The sequence below is a fragment of the Symphalangus syndactylus genome, chromosome 5, assembly GCF_028878055.3.
Source record: "Symphalangus syndactylus isolate Jambi chromosome 5, NHGRI_mSymSyn1-v2.1_pri, whole genome shotgun sequence".
Lineage (NCBI taxonomy): Eukaryota > Metazoa > Chordata > Mammalia > Primates > Hylobatidae > Symphalangus > Symphalangus syndactylus.
This window is the reverse complement of record NC_072427.2, coordinates 85,205,730-85,224,257: the sequence shown is the minus strand read 5'-3', so window position 1 is coordinate 85,224,257 and position 18,528 is coordinate 85,205,730. Positions and strand designations below refer to the sequence as shown.

At 57.2% G+C, this 18,528-nt stretch overlaps 1 protein-coding gene across 11 annotated transcripts in view; it reads left to right on the top strand.

Moving 5' to 3' along the window:
* The window catches only part of COL18A1 (collagen type XVIII alpha 1 chain), a 112,772-nt gene that overhangs the window by 40,737 nt on the left and 53,507 nt on the right, over window positions 1-18,528 (top strand). The window contains exon 1 of one of the 11 annotated variants that reach the window (XM_055279959.2): window positions 1,973-2,107. The exons of 5 other annotated variants lie outside the window; for them this stretch is intronic. In XM_055279959.2, coding sequence (XP_055135934.2) covers window positions 2,041-2,107 — 67 coding nt within the window. In that variant the 5' untranslated portion in view covers window positions 1,973-2,040. Of the gene's footprint in view, window positions 1-1,972; window positions 2,108-13,111; window positions 14,528-17,859; window positions 17,920-18,528 lie in introns of those variants that run through there. 5 more of the 11 variants (XM_055279952.2, XM_055279954.2, XM_055279955.2 and 2 more) reach the window with 5 other exon arrangements.

Sequence of the window (18,528 nt, the reverse complement as noted above, 5' to 3'; positions counted from 1 at the left end):
GTAGTCTCTGTCACCGGGTAGTAGCAGGGCCGGACCCCTTCGAACGAGCACGCTCAGGCCCAAGAGTGGTGGTCCTGGTGTGGGTGTGGTCCTGGTGTGGGCGGCGGTGGTCCTGGTGTGGGCGGGGGTCCTGGTGTGGGCAGTGTGGTTCTGGTGTGGGCGTGGTCCTGGTGTGGGCGTGGCCCTGGTGTGGGCGGCAGTCCTGGTGTGGGTGGCGGTGGTCCTGGTGTGGGTGTGGTCCTGGTGTGGGTGGCGGTGGTCCTGGTGTGGGCAGCGGTCCTGGTGTGTGAGGCGGTGGTCCTGGTGTGGGTGGTGGTGGTCCTGGTGTGGGTGGCGGTGGTCCTGGTGTGGGCGTGGTCCTGGTGTGGGTGGCGGTGGTCCTGGTGTGGGTGGCGGTGGTCCTGGTGTGGGTGTGGTCCTGGTGTGGGTGGCGGTGGTCCTGGTGTGGGCGTGGTCCTGGTGTGGGTGGTGGTGGTCCTGGTGTGGGTGGCGGTGGTCCTGGTGTGGGCGTGGTCCTGGTGTGGGCGGTGGTGGTCCTGGTGTGGGCGTGGTCCTGGTGTGGGCAGCGGTGGTCCTGGTGTGGGTGGCGGTGGTCCTGGTGTGGGCGTGGTCCTGGTGTGGGCGTGGTCCTGGTGTGGGCGGCGGTGGTCCTGGTGTGGGCGTGGTCCTGGTGTGGGCGTGGTCCTGGTGTGGGCGGGGTCCTGGTGTGGGTGGCGGTGGTCCTGGTGTGGGCGGGGTCCTGGTGTGGGCAGTGTGGTCCTGGTGTGGGCGTGGTCCTGGTGTGGGCGTGGCCCTGGTGTGGGCGGCAGTCCTGGTGTGGGTGGCGGTGGTCCTGGTGTGGGTGTGGTCCTGGTGTGGGCAGCGGTGGTCCTGGTGTGGGCGGTGGTGGTCCTGGTGTGGGCGGCGGTGGTCCTGGTGTGGGCGGGGTCCTGGTGTGGGCAGCGGTGGTCCTGGTGTGGGTGGTGGTGGTCCTGGTGTGGGCGGCGGTGGTCCTGGTGTGGGCGGGGTCCTGGTGTGGGTGGTGGTGGTCCTGGTGTGGGTAGCGGTCCTGGTGTGGGTGGATTCCTGGAGGACACGTGGGTCTTGCATCCAGCACAGGTCCTGGTGCTTGGGAGCTGCTTACCCCATGGCCCCAACCAGCAGAAGTGTGGTTGTCACAGCTGGGGTCTGGGTAGGTCTGGCAGCCCTGTGGGAACCTGGCTGTGTGAGCCTGCCCTGGGACCTTCCATGAGAAAACCCAGTTAATGAGCAACCTGGGAAACCCTTGAAAACCAAGTGGGTCTTCACCAGCTTGAAAGGCTGCCCGCCGTGCCTTTCCTCCTCGGCCCTCACGGTCCAGCTCGGCGTCGCAGCAGAGTCCCGGTGATGGAGGTGCTTTGCCACTGGCCACCCAGGGCTGGGAGCCTCGGCCAAGGGCTCCCTCCCTGCACTGTGGTCTCTTAGGACCTAGGAGGTCCCGGGGTGTGGACTGTGCTGAGCTGTTCTCCGACAGACGGCCCTTTTTCTCCCACGTGGGTGAAGGGTGAAGCCTCTGGGTGGTCCTGTACCTGTCCGTCACATCCCAGGCTGCAGCCGGGTCCCCAGGGAGGCCTCCGTGAAAACACAAATCAAGTGCTAACTTCCTGGTGAAGAGTCTTTATGAGAGCAGTGCGGCCCCGTGCCCCTTTACGCGGCTCTGCTGGTGGAGAGGAACAGCTGAGCGGCAGCACTAAAGAGAGATGCCTGCTACAGGATCCCCTAGATGCGTCCCAGGGACACTGGACATCTGGTGGCCCTCCAGACTCCTAGGAAGGGGACCGTCTTCCCAATGGCAGCCAGGACTGCCTGTCCTCTTTTGGGTGGCCAGAATGTTGAGGCCGAGTAGGTGTCTGGCTCTACCACTGGGGGGCCACGTTGCCACACAAGAATTCAGTGTCCCTCTGTGGGGAACGTGCTTCCTGGCTGCCACACTGTCACTCTCTCTTGTCTTCTGTTCGGCCCCTTCCCCGTTGCACATCCTGGCCTGGTGTGGTCGTCTCGTGGTGTCCTCGACCCTCTCCCATGTGGCTTGTGTGCTCCGTGGTACCTCCTGCCTCCCAAAATCACCTCTCCGTTCACTTTGTGCCAGGTACAGTAACCATGAAGGCTGAGACCCTCCCCTTTTGTTCTCCAATGCATCTTCAGTGCTGCGAGCAGGCTGGGCTTGCAGCAGGAGCACGGGTGTGCGTGCGGAGCGAATGAAGGGCCGTGTGCTCGTGTGGGTGGTGTGCGGGGGTGTGGTGAGGCATGGGGCATGTGGAGTGAATGAAGGGCCGTGTGCTCGTGTGGGTGGTGTGCAGGGGTGTGGTGAGGCATAGGGCTGGGGTCAGCTGGTCGTCCGGACTTTTGCTTTTCTGGCTGTAAAATGCACATGCCAGGATAGTGGTGAGGTGCACGCTCACTCGTGCATGGAGGGTGGTTCCACAGTGCTGTGGACAGAGGAGCCCTCGATAAATGCCAGCCGCGAGCACCGGGGGCCAGCACAAGAGCAGCTCTGAGAGCCTGGGTCGTGCGGGGTGAGAGAGGCTCTAGGGAGTAGAGGCTGTGAGCCAGGGAGGAAATGCTACGCGATGGCGATGGCCCTGGGTCGTTCAGGGCGAGAGAGGCCCCGGGGAGCACAGGCTGTGAGCCAGGAAGGAAACCTACTCGATGTGTTAGGAGGAAGCCATGTGCTCCTCGAATGTGCTGGTACTAGGTCTGAAAACCAGCAATGGCAGCAAAGCTGACTCCGCGTCCATACCCTAGTTTTTAAAAGTTGATAAATAGCTCCTCTAAAAATGAGTTTGAAAGCACAGGAATTTATAAGAGAAACACTTTCATCAAATACATGAAAAAAATCAATCTCACTGAAAATGGAATTAATAAGAAATCAAGCAGGATTAAGGATTGTGTGGTTTGGAAAATGGGATGTAGGTCTCCCTTGATTGTTTTGAATGGCTTTATTGAGATGTAATTCACATTCCGTGCAATTCACTTGAAGTGTACAATCCAGTGGTTTTCAGTATATTCAAAAATCTATGCCACCATCATCCCTATCAACCATGGAAATTTCATCACTCCAGAGAGAAGCCTTTCCGCCTCCCTCCGTCCCTCCAGTCCTGGCCACCGTTCATCTCCTTTTTGTCCCTGGGTTCCCTCTTCTGAGCTTCCACATGAATTAAACCATGTAATGTGTGGTCGTCTCTGTCTGGCTTCTTCCCCCCGGCATGTGGTTTCCCGGTTCTTCTGCATTGCATCCTGTCCCAGGGCTTCATTCCTTGCTGTCACTGAATAATGTCCCACCGGGTGGAGGCACCATACTGTGTTTATCGATTCAGCAGTTGGTGGACTTCTGAGTGGTGTCCACCTTTTAGCTGTGATGAATGGTGCTGCTGTGAACACTTGTGTACAAGTTTTGATGTGGACGTGTGTCTTCGTTTCTCTTGGGTATATACCTACGGTGGAATCACTGGGACTATGGTAACTGTGTTTACTCATTTGAGCAACCACCAGCCTGCTTTCCCAAGTGTCTGCACCATCTCATGTCCCTTCCCGCAGCCTTGAGAGTTCTGATTTCGCCACAGCTTTGCCGTCACTTGTTTTTATCTGACTTTTTGATTCCAGCCCATCTTGGGTGTAAAGCAGTGTCTCGTGGTTTTCATTTGCATTTTCATGATGACTGATAATGTTGAACATCTTTTTTTGTGTTTGTTGGCAATCTGTATTTCTTCTTTGGAGAAACGTCTATTCCGATTCTTGCCCAGTTTTAGTTGGATTATCGTCTTTTTGTTGTTGAGTTATGAGTTCTCTACATCATCTAGGTAGAAGTGCTTCCTCACATACATGATTCGCAAATATTTTCTCCCATTCTGTGAGTTGTCATTTCACTTTGTTGATGGTGTCCTTTGAGGCACAAAACTTTTAAATTTTTATGAAGTCCAATTTATTTTTCTCTTGTCACTTGGGCTTTTGCTGTCATATGTGAGAATCCTTTGCCAAATCCAAGGATATGAAAAAGAAAATCTTCAAAAGATTTTTTATTTTAGCTCTTTTATTTAAGAGCTAAAATAAAAATTCTAATAGCTGCATGTGGTTTGAAGTAGGGATCCAGCTTTGCCCTTTTGCCTGTATCTGTTCCGTTGGCCCAGCACCATTTGTTGAAGCCTGCTCTTTCCTCACTGAACAGTCTCGACATTCTTGTCAAACATAAATTGCCCATGGGTTATGAGTTTATTCCGGAATCCTCAGTTCCACTGCACTGATGCATGTGTCTGTCCTTGCGCCACTCCTACACTGTTCTGTTACCATCGCGTTGTAAGTTTTAAAATTGGGAATATAAGTCCTTTGACTTTTTTCTAATCCAGTACTATGAACAAACTAGATGGCAGATGAAATTGAAAATTTCCTAGAAAGGTGCAAACTATTCAAACTGATTCAACAAGAAATAGACGATGTGAATAGATATATAACAAGTGAAGAGGTTGAATTGGTAATCCAAAAACACCCATAAAGAAAAGCCAAGGACCAGAGAGCTTCCCAGCTAAATTCTGCCAAGCATTTAAAGAATTAAAACCAATTCTCACAAACACTTTCAGAAGACTAGGAGAGTGGGAAATGCTTCTCAATTCATTTTATGAGACCAGTATTACTCTGATACCATAATCAGACAAAGACAATGCCAAAAAAAGAAAATTGCAGACTAGTTTATCTTATGAATATGGACACAGAAATCCTTGGTAGACTACTAGTAAATAAAATCCAGCAACATATAAAAAAAATTCACCATGGCTAAGTGGGATTTATCCCAGGAATTCAAGGTTGGTTTAACACTTGACAATCAATGTAATACATCATATCAGTAGAATAAAATATTAAAAACACCCAATCATCTCAACAGATGCAGAGAAAGTATTGGAAAATTCAACACCATTCATGAAAAACATTCAACAAGCTGGTAAAGAGCATCTGTGACAGAGCCCACAGCTGGCACCGTGCTTGTGGTGGAGGAGCGAATGCTGCTTTCCTAAGATCAGGAGCAAGACAAGGACGTTCCCTATTGCTCCTTCTATTTAACATTGTACTGGAGGTTCTAGCCAGGGAAGTTAGGCAAGAAGAAATAAAAGACATCCAGAATCGAAAGGAACAAGTAAAACTGTATTTTCAGAGGCCAGATCTTATATATATATATTACATATATATCATACATATCATATATCGTATATGTATTTAAAAGTAAAAGTTCTAGCCTCTAAAAAGTTTTTTATTGTTCCTTTAAAATTACAGTTTTTTCTAAGTAACCCACAAAAAAACTATTAGAACTAATAAATGAGCTCAACAAGGTTGCAGGGTATAAAATCAGTATAGAAGAATCTATTGTATTTATTTTGCAATGAACAATCCAAAAATGAAATTAAGAAAGAAAAATGTTTACAACAGCATCAACAAGAACTTATACTCTGAAAACTACAAAGCAGCACTGAAAGTAATTAAGGAAGATCTAAATAAATGGAAAGTTATCCCATGTTTATGGATTGGAAGATAGAATACTCCTAAATCAACTGCCAGAATCCCCACTGGCTATAGAAATTGTCAGAGTGACCCCAATACTTAAATTGAATTTCAAGGAACCCAGAATGGCCAAAGCAATCTTGGAGAACAACAAAATTGGGGGACCCCTTGGCTCTTGAACTTCTTAGAGTCTTTGAAAATATCTGCTTTGTTTTGGGTACAGCGCGGATGGTTCCCTTAGAGTCTGTAGAGCACATTGAGGTCTTTTGTTTCGCCCTCAGTGAACTTTGTCACATCAAGCAGGAGATGTCGGTGAGCCTCACTGCCCTGCTGTGCTCCACCCATCAGCCCCCCTTGCTGCAGCATTCAGGAGAAGACAGAGGCAGTGTCTTCTGCCAGCCTCCTCAGACTGGGAAGAGTAACAAGGCTTTGAAGGCGTGCCAGGAATAACACCCACACAGAGCCCCAGGGGACGTGGATCGATGTCTCAAAAGCATTTCTTCCCACCCTCTGCTGAGTCACCTGCACTGCCAGAGGTAGAGCTGGCATAGGGAGTTTGCCAGAAGACATCAGGAAGAAACTTGTTTTCTCTACAAACATCCTTTGAGAACATTTCAAACCTGCATTGACGTTGATACGACGATCAGAAAATGCTCATACACACCTTCCATTTGACTCACAAGCAAACACTTGCCACGTTTTTCCCAGGCACTCCCTTTCTCTCCATCCGTGTCCATATCCACACACACGCATATCCACACGCACAGGTATCCATGCACGTGCACACACAAGAATATCTACATGCACCTCCACGTGTGTACATATCTGCACACATCCGTGATGCATATCCATGTGTGCACGTGTACATACCCATGCACACATTCACACATGCTCATCTGTATGCACACATAATCCACATGCAGTCCACACACACAGATATCCATGTCTGCATGTATCCATATCCACACATCCATGTACACGCACATGCGTGTGCTCCTGCATACCCACATGCAAGTACAGACACTCGCTGAGGTGAGCTGCAGCGTCTCCACCCATTGCCCTGTAGATGCACTTCTGTGTGCATGTCCCAAGAACAAGGACATTCTCCCACAGAGCCACAGTGTCATCGTCATGCCTGAGAAGTTTACAGTAATTCTGTCCATCCTCCTGTTAACAGGCCGTCTGCAGATGCACTTTCATAATGTCCTTTGCCCCACTGGCCTGCATGTCTTTTGGGCAGTCCCAGAGCCATCAGGGACCACATGCTGCATTAGTGTCCTGCTCTGTAGTCTGTTGACTTTGGAGCAGCCCTGCCCGCCCCTGCTGCCCCACTGCCTTCTTCCTAACATGGCAGTCCAGCCGGGTGTCTGGGGGGGTGTCTGTCCCGCAGCCTGGACTCACCCACCTGCCTGCTCGTGTTTAGGTGCAGGCTTTGTGGAGAGCCGTGGCAGGGAACTGTGTGTCCTCTCCGTGGCCTCCCGTCAGGGGCAGAGGTGGCAGCTGTCCCTGGGAAGATGTCTAAAGTGTCTTTTCCCTGCGGCGCTTTGATCCTCTTGCTGCTCCTGCCTCAGGCCCCGCTGCCCGGCTCATGACCCTTCACCAGTGATCCATCTCCCGTGTCTCTGGCGGCCTTCCCAAGGGTGGGCCCTGGGGCTGCGGTGGAGGTTGCACCAAGCCCAAGGGGAGGGCCTGGCTCTCATGGGCTTCCAGCTGCCACCGGCCAGGTGCGGGGAGAAGAGGCAGGCTGCCCACTGAGCGCGAGGCTGTGCTTGGCATTAATTTAGGGGCCAGGAAGGCTCCCACTGCTCATGATCACCCAGTGGAGGATTGAGGTTGAAGAGCTCAGGCTCCCCACCTCATAGTCCCCAGGCTGTGCTGAGCGGTCAGAGGGACACCAGAGCCTGGGGAGGGACACGGCTGAGTCCAGGAATGTACATCCAGGGAAGAGCCAAGAGAAGCCTCGTCGTGGAATCGGGCGACAGAAGCCTCCACTCTGCCCCCACCGTGGGGGAGAGAATGGGCTTATGGGGCACCCTGAGCACAGAGCAGAGGGGGAAAGAGGCTGTAAGCTGGGGGTGGATGTTAGACAGGGTGTTGCCACACTCCCTCTGCCACCGTAGGTCTTCAGGTCCATGTGTTTGGTGACGGGAGTGCCCTCCAGGGACCTGGACCCAGGCCCGGCCACCTGGCCCTCTCACTGTGCGGCCACCTCCAGCCACTGAATCTGCAGGCGGCGGCAGCTGGTCGTGCCGCTGGCCGGGTTGTGCCCGGCGGCCAGGTCTGGTGAGAGGTCCCAGCCAAGCAGCGGAGCTGTCAGGGGCACTTCCAGAGCTTCTGGAAGTGCCATGATAAAGCTGCCTTTATCATTGTGGTTTGAAAAAGTAGCCACAAAATGCAGAGCCCAGGAAGCACATTCAGAGACTTTAGACAATCATAAACTAGTTGCGCCACAGAAAGATGAAAAGTCATGTTTTCATTTCAAAAGGGCTGGAGATGTGTCTGCGGCATCCAAACCTTGACTGGCTGTGCCCGCCTGGGGGCATGCCCATGGGCAGTGGGTACTGGGACCCCAGGGCCCAGGTTTCCCTCCCTGGAATCTCCAGGAGCCTGCCTGGGCCTATCCTTGGACAGTCTCTGGTCCCTGGGGAAGGAGGGGAGGGAGGCCACACCTGAGGGGTCTCTGCAGGACATTCTGGGCTCAGGCGAGCATCTGGGGGCAAGGACAGGCTGAGGGAACGAAGGGGGTGGCTCAAGTGGGGGCTGCCCTGCTCCCTCATCCCTGTCAGCCTCCCGCAGCCTTCAGGGTCGAGGTGTGGGAGACCCACAGAGAGGGAGCCCAGAGCCACCCGCCACGGGCTGAGGCCTAGGGTGGCCAAAAGCAGGAGGGGTGCTTCTGACGATTGAACAGCTCAGAGCCTCAAAGCTACGGTTGGGGCCTTCAGCCCGGAAATGAGCCCCCCTCTTTGCCCCCTGATGAACCAGTTTCCCCTGTTCACGTGTGGGTGTTTGTGCCTTTTTTAAAAAAGACCACACTATTTAGGAATTCAAACCAGACAGGCCAACAAGACAGGACAAACCCTGGCTCGGGGCAGGGCGGAGACAGTGGGAGGGTGGAACCTTCCTGAAGACCAGATGGGGTGTGGGGAGTGGGGAGGCTCAGTTCTTGGCACCTGTGTTCATGGTGGGCGGAGTCTCCCTTGGCCTCTGAAACTGCAGCCAGTGCATGTGACCTCCCCACCGCATCTCAGGCCTTCCTCCCGGTGTGCCCACCCTGCACCTCGCTGCCATCTGCTTCAACGTTTGGAGCCCGTGGCTGGCGTGACAGTGGCGAGCCCTCGATGGCTGTGTGGACATCAGAGGCTGAGGGCGGACACCCACTCCATGGTGGGACAGCACCCCCGGGTCCACCAAGACCAGGTGGACGCTTAGGCTCCAGGGCCCTCGTGGCTGCTCCGGCGGTGCCGTCACCTCTGGACACAGGGCCCGACTCTGCAGGACGACACCAGTGGGGACAGCAGGTCCTCTGGGGACGAGGGGTTCTGAGCTGTTGGCCTCAGGCCCCTCAGGAGCGGGCAGGTCATGATAACGAGTGGCGACGTGCAGGCAGCCCATGGCGACAGCTTCCAACGGGCATTTCTAGTGCCCTGGCCAGATGGCCGGCCAGCGGGGGCCATGGTACCACAGCACTGTAGCCTAGCAACAGAGGAGACCCATTTTCTTATCAGGGAATAGAGTAGGGGATAGAGCAGGGAGTCAACCCAAGGTCGAACTCCGTGCGCACTGGGACAGGCTGTGATGGTGCACAACACAGCAGCTGGGTCAGCTTGGCTTCCAGGAAGGGAGCCGCTTGGCCCTCCCGTTGGCATAACAGAGCCAGAGGAAGGGGCCCCTACAGGCTCTGGGGCCCTGGGGACGCAGCCGGGTGGCTGTGTTGTGTGGTGCCGCCTTTCCTCCTGGGGTTGGCAAGCCATGCTCTTCCCCAGCTTCTCGCTGGCCTTCACAGGGATGATGTGCTTGTCTGCGTGGGGTTTGCTGAGGGAGTTTGTGGTTAACATTGCCTTTGTTGAGTCGAATGAGGACCCTGTGTTCTGTGCTCAGCAGCAGGAACGCTCAGAGGGGAAGGCGGTGGGATTTGAAGGCTGCTTCCTCTATGAAGTCAGACTTGGAAGGTTGATCTCGGGCCTCAAGGCAATAGGGTGGGGGCACTTCAGACTGGGGCACTCTCCTGTGTCACCCAGGTCCCACGTACCCCCAGGGAGTGGTCTCACCTGTCCTGTCAACTCTGCTCCATCGGGATCGGTGGGCCCTCTTCCTCCTTAGCTTGGGTCGTCTCCAGTGAGCTCCATCATGGGCCTCCCAGCCGCCCCATCAGAGCCAAGTGGTTCCTGCCTTCCTGCAGACAGACCCCAAGGTCCCTCATGACGACACGTGTGTCCTCCGTCTCTGGCAGGCCTGAGGCCACACTCACCCCAGGAGGGCCCGAGGAGCCGCAGGGAAACTGCCAACTGCTGCTCCGTGTGCCTCAGCTTCTACGCTCCCTCCACCAAGGAGAAGAGGCCACGCCGAAACCCTGGTCCACACTGCTCATGGGGCTGTCTGGGCACACAGACTCCTGGAAGGAGCCACAGTCGGGCCCGTTACACGGAGCTGGGCAGGGGCTGGGGAGGAGGCCTGGATCCCTGGCCATGCTGCTAGCAGTACTTGGGCAACACCAGGGTGCTTTCTGGGAGTGCAAGTACATGCTGAGTGTGCTTGCCTGTGTGTGTGCATGCATGTGTGTGCACATGTGTGAGAGCATGCATGGCAGAGCTGAGCGTGCATATGCACTCTGACATGTGTAAGCATGTATGTATGTGTGAGCTTATGTATGCATGTATTCATGTGTGACATGTGTGAGTGTATGTGTGAGCTTGTGTATGCGTGTGAGTATTCACGTGTGACGTGCATATTATGTATGTGATTGTGTATGCATGAGTATTCATGTGTGACATGAGTATGTATATACATGTGTGAGCTTGTGTATGCATGTGAGTATTCACGTGTGAGCATGTGTGTGTGGGCCTGTGTGTGAGCATTCGCATGTGACATGTGTAAGCATGTATGTACATGTGTGGGCTTGTGTATGCATGTGAGCATTCACAGGTGATGTGAGCATGTATGTACGTGTGTGAGCTTGTGTATGCATGTGAGTATTCACATGTGAGCATGTATGTGTGTGGGCTTGTGCATGCATGTGAGCAGTCACGTGATGTGTAAGCATGTATGTGTGTGAGCTTGTGTATGCATGTGAGTTCACATTTGACATGTGAGCACATATGCATGTGCTTCTGTATGCATGTGAGCGTTCATGTCTGACACATGTAAGCATGTATGTACGTGTATGGGGCTTGTGTATGCATGTGAGTATTCACACATGACATGCATGGCATAGCTGAGCATGCATGTGCATGTGTTCACGTGTAAGCAAGAGTGAGCATACATATATGTGCATATGTGGGTGTTCGTGTGTGTGTGCGTACACATGCATGTGTGTGAGTGATGATGTGTGAGGAGGCTCATGTAGTAGCCACCCTTGCCAGGTGCTTCCTGGTGGGAACCAGATCCCAGGGGCTGAGCTGTGGAGCCATGGCAGAGCTGCACTAGGATTTCCAAGAAGTTAGATGTGTGATGCTGTGGAGGTGCTTGGAGGTGAGGGAACCCCGATGGTGGACAGGAAGCTCTCAAAGCACTGGGAGGTGGGAAGTCCTGGACAGTGGGCAGGAAGGATGGGGTCAGGAATGGAGTGGGCAGGTGAAGGGTGGAGGGAGCTGGGCACACTGCAGATGGCAGGGTGGGTGCTCAGTGCGATGGGGCTGCCACCATCCTCCAAGTGTGGCCCTGAGGGCCGGAGCTCCTCTCCCTCCATTGTCAGGCATAATCAGTTCCTTGCCCCTGGCTCTGCCCAGGAGCTGTATGTTGGAGGCATGAATGCAGGGCCAGCCCAGCTGGCCAGTGACCCTCTGAGCACAAGAGCCTTCGGGATGGGGCTGGGGGCGTCCCCCACAACAGAGTTCCCTCCCCGAGATGCGCTGGGGGAGGAGGGGGGCAGTCTCTGGAATTTCTGTTTGGAGACTTTCTGGAGGCGTGTTCAGGCATAAAATCACATCAGCAGCAGTCAGTTTTCAAGCAAAGAGACTATTCTTTGGGCATCTCTAAGACGAGTTTGAGCAGGATGGGGATTAGTTTTGGGAGCACGGCCTCACTGAGACGCAGATGTTTGCTTGTGGAATGCCTGCGCCTGCCCTCGAGAAGGATGTGGTGCTCAGCTGCTTGAAACCAGGCTGGGTCCCAAGCAGCCCAGCCCTGTCCTGTGGACAGCAGTCGACCAATGGCTATAGCATGTCCTGAGCTGGGGACGGCTGGGGACAGGTGGTGGGGCTGTTTCGTCACAGCTTCTGTCACATCTACTGACTCCAGCCCTGGGGGAGGGTGTCTGCAGCCCCAGCCACACAGCCTGGAGGAGGCAGGGTGACAAGGGACTCCAGCTGGGGGAGTGGGTGTGCGGAGCACTGAGGGGGTGGTTGGATTGTGGGGTAAAAACTGTGGATGTGTGCATGTGAGGATGTACACATGTGAACATGTGTGTGATAGCACATGTGTGCGTGTGAGCACACGTGTGTGAGTGAGTATGCCTGTGTAGACTGCCTGAATTCCATCTGGCTCCACCTCTTATGGGCTCCGTGATCTTGAGTGGGGTCACCAGGCTCATGCCTTAGTTTTCTTCATCTGTGAAATGGGCCGATGGCCGGGCTGCACACAGGTCCTCAGAGGGCATAAGGCACACTCAGCACCCACTGCTGTGCCTGGGCAGCTGGGGGGCGAGGTGCACAGCAGCCACTCACATGCCACTCACATCCCTGTGGGTTACCCACTGCCTGGAATGTTCCAGTCTAATCGGATCCCTTTGTGGATGGGGAGACTGAGGCCGGGAAGGAGGATGCATTCCTGACCTGGTCCCGGGCTCCATCTCTGCTGGGTCTCCTGGGCAGAAGGTCAGGAAGGGCTGAGAGGGACACGGTCCAAGGCAGGAAAAGCCCCAGCTTCGAGGGGAGGCATAGCAGCTCTGAGAGGGTCCGAGCCCCCGAGCCCCTCCCCGGGATGTTTAACGACTCGGGCAGCCATTGCAGCAGTGGAATTGGCACTGCAACAAGCTGAGCATTTTTTCAGTTCCAAGTTTCCTGCAACACAATGGCTCCAGGCCAGGCGCCTCTGGGCGTTCCAGTCAGAGGGGGAGCAGGGGCTGGGGGCCGCTGCCTCAGTGCTTCTGGGATGGGATCCTGGGATAGAACCCTGATCCAGAGACTCAGCAGCCCTGCCCCGGCAGAGCCTAGCAGAGCACGTTGGGAACCCTGCGGACACTGCACACAGCACCCTTGTCCTCACGGAGCCTGGGGCTGCTGCAGGGCCGTGAGAAAGAAGTTATAAATCCTTGGGTGCTGGAACCCCCAGGTGCTGGGCACCTTGATTCCAAGGCTGGCGCATTCTTCCTTCTGCAAGAGTGGGGGGTGGAAGACAGCCAGCCAGAGCCTGGGAAGCCTGCACAGGGGAGGGCAGGAGGGCGTGAGCCTGGCTAGCCCCACCTCCAGGCACAGAGGCCCTCTCGCCGCCTGCGGCTCCAGCCGCACTGCCCCGATGGCTCCCGACCCCCATGGCTGCCGCATCCTGCTGCTGCTCTTCTGCTGCCTGGCGGCTGCCCGGGCCGACCTGCTGAACCTGAACTGGCTTTGGTTCAATAATAAGGACACCAGCCACGCAGCTACCACGATCCCTGAGCCCCAGGAGCCCCTGCCTGTGCAGCCCACAGCAGACACCACCACACACGTGGCCCCCCGGAATGGTTCCACAGAGCCAGCAACAGCCCGTGGCAGCCCTGAGCCACCCTCAGAGCTCCTGGAAGACAGCCAGGATACCCCCACTTCTGCCGAGAGCCCGGACACGCCGGAGGAGAACATTGCTGGTGTCGGAGCCAAGATCCTGAACGTGGCCCAAGGCATCCGGAGCTTCGTCCAGCTGTGGAATGACACTGTCCCCACTGAGAGCTTGGCCAGGGCGGAAACGCTGGTCCTTGAGACTCCCGTGGGCCCCCTTGCCCTCCCTGGGCCTTCCAGCACCCCACAGGAGAATGGGACCACTCTCTGGCCCAGCCGTGGCACTCCCAGCTCTCCGGGCGCCCACACGACCAAGGCTGGCACCCTGCCTGCACCCACCCCATCGCCTCCCTCCCTGGGCAGGCCCTGGGCACCACTCACGGGGCCCTCAGTGCCACCACTGTCCTCAGGTAGAGCTTCTCTCTCCTCCTTGCTGGGCGGGGCCCCTCCCTGGGGAAGCCTGCAGGACCCAGACAGCCAAGGACTCTCACCCGCCGCAGCCGCTCCCAGCCAGCATCTCCAGCGCCCTGATGTCCGCCTGCGCACGCCACTTCTGCACCCCCTGGTGACGGGCTCCCTGGGCGAGCACGCGGCCCCCTCTGCCTTCTCCTCTGGGCTCCCGGGCGCACCGTCTCAGGTCGCAGTCAGCACTTTAATCGGGGACAGTGGTGCTTGGGTCTCCCACGCGGCTAACTCTGCGGGGCCGGGTCTTGCTAATAACTCTGCCCTGCTCGGGGCTGACCCCAAGGCCCCTGCCGGTCGCTGTCTGCCCCTGCCGCCCTCCCTGCCGGTCTGCGGCCGCCTGGGCATCTCACGCTTCTGGCTGCCCAACCACCTCCACCACGAGAGCGGCGAGCAGGTGCAGGCCGGGGCGCGGGCGTGGGGGGGCCTGCTGCGGACGCACTGCCACCCCTTCCTCGCCTGGTTCTTCTGCCTGCTGCTGGCCCCCCCATGCGGCAGTGTCCCGCCGCCCGCCCCGCCACCCTGCCGCCAGTTCTGCGAGGCCCTGCGGGATGCGTGTTGGAGCCGCCTAGGCGGGGGCCAGCTGCCTGTCGCCTGTGCCTCACTCCCGACCCAGGAGGACGGGTACTGTGTGTTCATTGGGCCGGCTGCAGGTAACTGGCCGGCCCCGATCTCCCCACCCTTTCCTTTTTGCCTTGCCAGGTAAGCGTGGTTGGGGCTGACGTGAGCCTAGTACAGATTCCCCCCACACTGAGTCTACGTTCAGGGGCCTGTGGCCCTTGGGAGGTGGGAGAGCTGGGAGTAAGGCCTCCTATGCGGGGAAGAGGCCGGCATCTGGACGGGAAGAGGGCTGGATGAACCGCAGCCTGTGTCCAGGTGCCACCTGGGCCTGAGGCTCCCTGAGCATTTTAGCGCATTTAGTCCTCAGCACGGTCCCAAGATACCCTGCCATGCCCTGAGTCACAGAGGGGAAACTGAGGCATGGGGCAGTGGTGTGACTCACCCCAGTGAGCCGAGATTCCCGCTCAGGTGCGGCTGCATCAACCTTGCCCCAGTCACGAAGCTGCACGGTTCGACACGCTTCCTGGGAGCCCCAGCATGCTCAGGTCAAGGGTGCTGCCTCGTGGGCAGTGCAGAGACCCAGCGTGGGGACCAGGGAGGTCTGCAGGGCCTGTCCTGAGAGGGAGCCTTTCATGTCCGCCTCCCCATCCTGAAGCACACAGCCTCCCTGCCACAGTGGGGGCCGCTCCTGGGTACAGGGGACGTTGCCCCATCAGCGTGTGGCCTGGCCTTGTTGCTGGCTGGGCAGTTGGGGGGCAGGAAGAGGAGGGAAGGGGGGACTCTTTAACCTCCTGGGTGCAGGGGCAGCCCAGGAAGGACGCCAGCAGCTCCCTCCTCTGTGTCCGGGGGTAGACAGGGCCCCCGCGCTGTGCCTGCCCCATTCAGATTCTGCCTGCTGTGTGCACCTGGCAGCCTTGGCCTGGAGGACCCGTCCCTGCAGGGTGAGGTGCTCTGTCCTCCCCATAGTGCCCAGGGGAAGCAGCCTTGCTGTTTGCTCCTTGGGCTTTGGGACAGGGTTGGTGGGGGTTAGTGGCTGTGCCGGACCTGGAGGTGGGGGTACCTGCAGTGGAAATTTTGGTGGACGCCCACCCGCCAGGCTCCGTGAGGGATGATAAGCTTGGTGATTCCCCTCGAGTTTCAGGCCAGTGACCATTTCTCTCAGCAAAGCCCAGAGCCTCTGCAGACCCTGTGTGGGGCCTGGGGTGTGGCTGGGGGACCACAGGCAGGCAGGGACAAGTGCTGACAACAGGTGGTCCCAGGAGTAAAGCCCACGTGGGCTGGAATGGAGGGGCAGGCAGGAAGGGAGGGAGGGCTGCAGCAGGGCCTGGCTGAGCCTGAGGGGGGCACAGGAACTGCACTGGGGGGGCCTGGTGTGTGCAGGAGTGGGGGCCCTTATGGATGCACCCCAGCAGCATAGGGCTGGAGCTCTCTGAGGCAGGGGCTGTGCCCACGGATGTTGGCATCTCAGGGCTTAGATGTCACCCCCAGGGCAGCTGGCACTGCCACAAGCAGCCGGATTCCTGGGTCCCGCTCATGCTCCGTCCCTGGAACACCCAAATGCCAAGCAAGCACCAGCTGCCTTGCAGGCAACCCCTGCAGGGCCACACCCCACCTGGCTACTGTTCCCCACCAAGCATGTGGGTAGGGCAGCCCTGCAGGAGCCGCACTGCCCAGAGGGACCCGGGTCCAGTGTCCTGGAGCCCCGGGAGGCTCGAGCACAGCCTACCTTGTCCTCCTCCACTGCAAGGCCATGGAGGCAGACAGGACAGCGGCGGGCTGGGAGGGCTGCGGCCTGTGGGAGGGGAAACGCCAGGCCTGCACACCTGACTCTGCCCTAGCCCTGCCAGCCCGAGACTGTCTGGGATCAACTGAGCACTGTGAACAAGCTTCAGCCTCAGGGAAGGTGCCAGTCTCCTGGGAGTCGGGGCACAGCTGCATGGCTTGGGGGCTGGGGTCTGAGTGGGGCTGTGAGGGCGAGGAATTTCTGTAACTGCAGCTGGCCCGGTTGTTGGTGCAGCCTGATGGGGACTTTTCACTGAACATCTGGACAGCTTGATAGTGTCCCCGTGTGAGGGAGGCCGTGTCCCATGCAGGGTCCTGGGGAACTCATCAGCGTTCCTGGCCTGCGTTGTCTCTGGCCAGGGGTGGGCCTCAGGCTTTATCAGGGAGCCCTTTCCCAGGTGTGGCCTGGCCGGGAGGGTCCTGTCCCCTCTTCTGGCCTCTCAGCTCCTCCCCAGCCCAGGCTCCTCTTGGGTTAGCCCCAACTCCTGCCGGGCCCCCATGTTGGGCTGGACACGCCCAGCCCCCCATGTTGGTGCCTGATCCCTCAGGGTAGACTATGAGACCCCGAAAGTGGGGGTGCTGGGCTGCGATCCTGGCACCAGAACAGAGCCCTCAAGGCCCACAGAGGCCCCTGGCTGCATCTCCAGAGGTCAGGGAGTATGTGCCCCTGAGGAGAGGGGAGCTGGAGGGGTCCTGCTGCCTCCTGCCCGGCTCCATCTCCAGCGCCCCCTCCACCTCGTCCTGGGCACTGCCCTGTGTGTCCACCCCCCCTGGCCCACCTTGAGGAGAGCGTGGGGGACAGTGTGGCCGTGCTGGGGCGTGGGGGGCACTCAAAGGGAGTGTGCACCCTGTGCTCAGCACACAGGCAGGGACCCTGTGGAGGGTTTTGCTGTGTTGTAGGCTTGTCCCTCAGGCCCACGAAGAAGGGAGTGAGGCCCCCTCACAGGGGAGGGCCGGGGTGGGGTAGGGAGGCTCCCCGGCTGCAGCTGCCAAGAGTGAGTGAGCGAGGCTTGGGCTTGGGCTGCCCAGGACACTGCCTCCAGGAAGCCCCCTGGGCTGTCTCAGTGGGACTCTGTGAGTGACACATGGAGCTCAGGTCACAAGGGCCATGGGAGTGTCACCCCACAGCAGCCATGGGTGCCTAGCCCTCTAGACTTTGCTCTCTACGTCCCTCCTGAGCTCTCGCAAACCCTGACCCCTGGGACCGTAGCAGAGGCAGGTGATGCTTCCAAGGAGTCCTACACGCAAGCATCCTCTGACCTGGGAGGTGCGTATTGTTCCCGTTTACAGGTGAGAAACTGAGGCCTAGGAAGGACAGACACGTGTGCGTGCCGCAAGTGTGGCTAGGAAGAACGGAGCCTCGAGGAGGGCCCAGCAGCCTGGCCCCAGAGCGCTCTTCAGCATCGCAGCAGATGCAGGACAAGCAAGCTCCCAGCTGGCGAGCACCAGGAGACCAGCAGGCGTCCACCCTCATGGTGCAGGCCATCTGATGAGGGACAGGGACCAGTGCCGGGATGGACGGTGCCTATGCACAGAGTGGGGTGCAACCGGGCACAGCTGCCACCGGGGTGCTTGGGAGGCAGGTCCACACACACACCGGCCAAGTCGCTCATCTCAAATGTGCGAGTCCCGTGATCTTGGCAAGTGGTGCACAGGCCCCTGGGCTTCCTCTGCCTCCACCCCCATCACTGGACATTCGGAGGTCAGTGGGAGGCCACGGGAGGGCACGTGAAGGTCATATCACCATGATGGCCCCGAGGGGCTGCTCCTTCGTCGCTGCTCCCTACCCCATGGGCCAGTCACTGGCACACAGGTGTCCTTACGTGGTGCTTACCTCTTGCTCCTTTAGTCAAACACAGAACTTGAGAAAATGTCCCTTTTCCTTAAAATGCTTTGATTTGTGTTACGTTTCCATGTAACTTTGGTAAGGGAGAAGACCACTCCGTGGGAAATAGCTCATGCTTATCTCTCACCACTTGGCAACCTACAAATGTTTTTTTCGATGATGCTGGCTAAGCTTCTCGTAAATTCTCCATGCCTCTTAGATGCACCAAGAGTGACTCAGCATTTAACTCCTACTGAGTGTCAAGGGCCCAGTGCATTGGGTGCAGTTGTCTGTGGGTACAAGATGTTGTGTGATTCTGAATTAGGCACAGACAGAATGAAAAGCACAGCACTCCAAACGGGGCTCTCTGCAGGTCCTTACATATATTTGGGTTTTTGTATGTATCTAAAGTCAAGCTAGTGGACATCTATCACTTCAACCAGTTACCGTTGTGAGTGTGGTGAGAACACTTAAGATCTACTCAAG